We start from the raw sequence: 3,415 nt of genomic DNA, 5'->3' as shown, positions 1-3,415 counted from the left end.
TATTTTGTCAAAGTTGTTTATTGGGAAACGAAAACGAAAGATATTTTAGGACGAAGGAAGTATGTTTCACACATATGTTATAAGTGTTTTTATTTGGACGTTAAGTATGTTCCAATGGATTTAGTGTTTTTCAGGTGTTTTTGCAAGTGTTTTAGACGCTTTCAAGTGTTTTCAGGTGTTTTTTAAATGTTTCACACATATTTAAAGTGTTTCAGAAACATGTTTTAAATGTTTTATATGTCTTCTTTTATATGTCTGAATGTTTAAGTATCAGGGTGTTGCATATGAAATACGCATTAAAAACGGGACGGGTCACGAGCAGGCACGGAGCCAGCGGTGGGGCTAGGGGGACTCTCACGAGCAAGTGAAGTCCCATAGAGCCGCCGTCTGAAATTTCAGCCATAGATATACAGGTAGGAGGAGCTGAGATTTACTGAACCTTTTTTCTTACTAATTATCGTTGTTTAGTCTCTCCTAAATTTTTTCGAAGCTTCGTCCCTGGTCACGAGCAGTCCCCACACGCGGTGTGGCGACGCGAGCCACGGGCCCGCTACTAGAGCACCTTCCGAGGCTAGCGTACCGGATCGGCGTCCTAGCTCTAACAAGTCCGTTTAATTAATTGAGAGGAGAATATATAACGAACCTCATCACTTCACACACTGTCTATATTACACGGCACGTGTAAAGTTCAACTTGGTCATGGCGGCTTCCATGCATATCCTCTGTGGAACGGAAGTCACAACTATTAAGTTTTATTTGCAAGAGACAAGATGCAATCTTTCAATTTGCAGGCGAATCTACCTTCTTCTTTCTTTCTTGATAGCGCGCATGAGACGTGAGGGCGACGGAATATACGTTGACTATAGCTGACGCCATTCTTTTTTTTAATACTTCTATATTTTAGATGCGATGATTTCAGGCAACACTCTTGTATCGCCAACTATACTATAAGTAAATTGTTACTTTTATGATTTGTTATTTATCTTTGTGTCATACTTCTTCCGTTCCAAATTATAAGTCGTTTTGACTTTTTTGTTTTATCTATTCTGCTATGTATCTAGACATATTATTATATATAGATGCATAGCAAAATGGATGTACAAAAAAATCAAAACGACTTATAATTTGAAACGGATGGAGTAACATATTAAATTTCTGTCCTTGTCTTTTCTTAGAAATAATTGTAAATTATTAATTGCCTTTGTGCCAATATAAATTAGATTTTGTCAGGTTTATAGTTTTGTTTAACATGTTTTTTTATTCTCGGCACCGAAAATTACAGATTGCGCCAACATATATTGCAATGAGCGAAATCAGCAATGTTAATATAAAATATATGCAATAATCATCGTCCTAAAAAACTAAAATTTAGGCACCTGAATTTTAGCAAATTATTTTTTTTAATCGAGTAAGTTAAGAAAAGGCGTAGTACCTCCGAACGAGTCTGTGTATCTTGCTTTTTTTTAGAAAAAAATGTGACACTAGGGTTTGAATCTTTGTGAACAAGGTCCCACTGGACTGCACGGCTACCAGACCACATGTTCTTTCGCACTGGCGCCATGCTTTTAACAGTAAAATGATTGCGGGCTGTCCACAATAGACATGGTCAAAAGTCCTTCTGAGACCGGCAGGCAAGGGCAGCCGGTCTCGCCTGGCCAGGTGCGCTACCACCGGGAAACAAACCTTGGCAGCAGCCGCACACGCAGGTAGGCAGGTGCAAGCGCATGCGCACGACAATTTCTCGACGTCTTCTCCGATCCTCGCCCTCCTCCGTCGTCACGGCACCATATATATGCGCGCGAGCTCTCGACTCCCGAGTGCTCGTTCCACCTCCGATCCACACGGCACACCAACGCTTGCCGTTTGCGCCAACAACGCAACTGGGGCTTCGGGGCTTCGCGTTCCACCGACAGATATGACGCAAGGCTCCGACCAAGCAGGCGCCGGCGCCGGCGCCGGCACGCCCCCGGCGCCCACGTCAGCAGGTGCGGCGGGCGTCATGACGCTCGCCAGCATCCTCACCGTGGCGGGCATCCTCCTGCTCTTCGTCTTCTTCGCCTTCGGCATCATCGCCCTCCAGTACTGCATCAACGCCTGGGACAGGGAAAGCCAACAGAGCGAGCAAAGCCGCCGGTGGCGGCGCCGTGGTCCGCGGCCGGCGGCCGGTGGCAGCAGCGGTGGTGGGGTGCGGACCAGCAGGGGCGTCGACCCGGAGCTGCTGCGCTCGCTGCCTGTCACGGTGTACCGCCACGGTTCGGACAAGGGGCGGCACCAGCAGGACGCGGTGGAGTGCGCCGTGTGCCTCGCCGAGCTCCAGGACGGCGAGGCGGCCCGGTTCCTGCCCCGCTGCGGGCACGGCTTCCACGCCGAGTGCGTCGACATGTGGCTCGCCTCCCACACCACCTGCCCGCTCTGCCGGCTCACCGTCTCCAAGCCCGACGACGTATCTGTATCTCCTCATCCGGTGTCTTCCTTGGCTCTTCCACCCGTACCGCCGGAGCCCGCCAACTACGCCACCGCCAACCTGCCCGCCAGCGTGCTTCTCGGCGTGTCTGAGCATGGCGCGGTCACCGCTGGCTCTGGCACTGGCTCCACGGCCGCCATGGCTATCGAGATCCCAGAGTTGGCCGTGCCGACGCCGGCGCTCACCCCGCGCGACCCTGCCAAGTCACCGGGATCGGCGAGGCTGAGATCGATCAGGAGGCTCTGGAGCTTCGGAAGGCAAGGTGCGGGGGCGACTTCTTCCTGCTACTGTGCCGGTGCTGGTGCCAGCGAAGGAGTCGACTTGGAGCAGGGCATCAGCTAGCGTTACCATCGCTTTCTCGTCCCGGAGGCACCATTGCCGTTGGAACACGAGACATGCGGCCGACCGGCCAGCAGGAGAGCAGCACCAATTTGTGCGCTCTCTGCAATAGACAATAGTGTAGATGTATATTCATGTAACATTTTTTTAGTTTAGAATATGTAGATTCTTTTTTCTTTTATATTTTACACTTTTATTCCAATATAAATATAACTAGCCCGCAAATAGCGAGGATAGTTTACCTTTTTTTCATTAAATTAAATTTTTTTTAGTTGAAAATACCTTGTGGAGATAGATTTGCTTGACTTGTTTTGCAACTAGTTATCATTGACCAATCTTATTGTCATCACCCTCCACTCTTTTTCTTCACCCATTTATAGCCTGTGTCCTCGGGATGGGAATGGGCCAGGGTCGGCCCTGGCCTTAACCCGGCCCAGTGGCCTCAAGGCCAATTTTAGGGACTATTTGTCGGTGTTTCGAGTTACCGCCGGCTAGTAATTTTCTAATATTGCGTGTCTGGTCCGAATGGTGTGCTAAGAGGACACGAGGTTTATACTGGTTCAGGCAGAATGTCCCTATGTCCAGTTCGTTGTTGATGCTCGTGTTACTAGC

At 49.0% G+C, this 3,415-nt stretch overlaps 1 protein-coding gene across 1 annotated transcript; it reads left to right on the top strand.

Moving 5' to 3' along the window:
- The first annotated feature begins 1,792 nt into the window (after positions 1-1,792).
- LOC136470163 (E3 ubiquitin-protein ligase EL5-like) lies at positions 1,793-2,877 on the top strand. The gene has a single exon (XM_066468102.1). It carries the CDS (start codon positions 1,793-1,795, stop codon positions 2,804-2,806), a length of 1,014 nt encoding a protein of 337 aa, XP_066324199.1. The 3' UTR covers positions 2,807-2,877.
- The last annotated feature ends 538 nt before the right edge of the window (positions 2,878-3,415 follow it).

This window comes from Miscanthus floridulus, chromosome 8, assembly GCF_019320115.1.
Source record: "Miscanthus floridulus cultivar M001 chromosome 8, ASM1932011v1, whole genome shotgun sequence".
NCBI lineage: Eukaryota > Viridiplantae > Streptophyta > Magnoliopsida > Poales > Poaceae > Miscanthus > Miscanthus floridulus.
The sequence above is the reverse complement of the archived record's forward strand: the minus strand, read 5'-3'. Positions and strand labels throughout refer to the sequence as shown.

What these genes read in the sequence shown, in the direction of transcription:
- LOC136470163 (XM_066468102.1), top strand. Translation starts at nt 1,793, where the DNA reads ATGCGCGCGAGCTCTCGACTCCCGAGTGCTCGTTCCACCTCCGATCCA.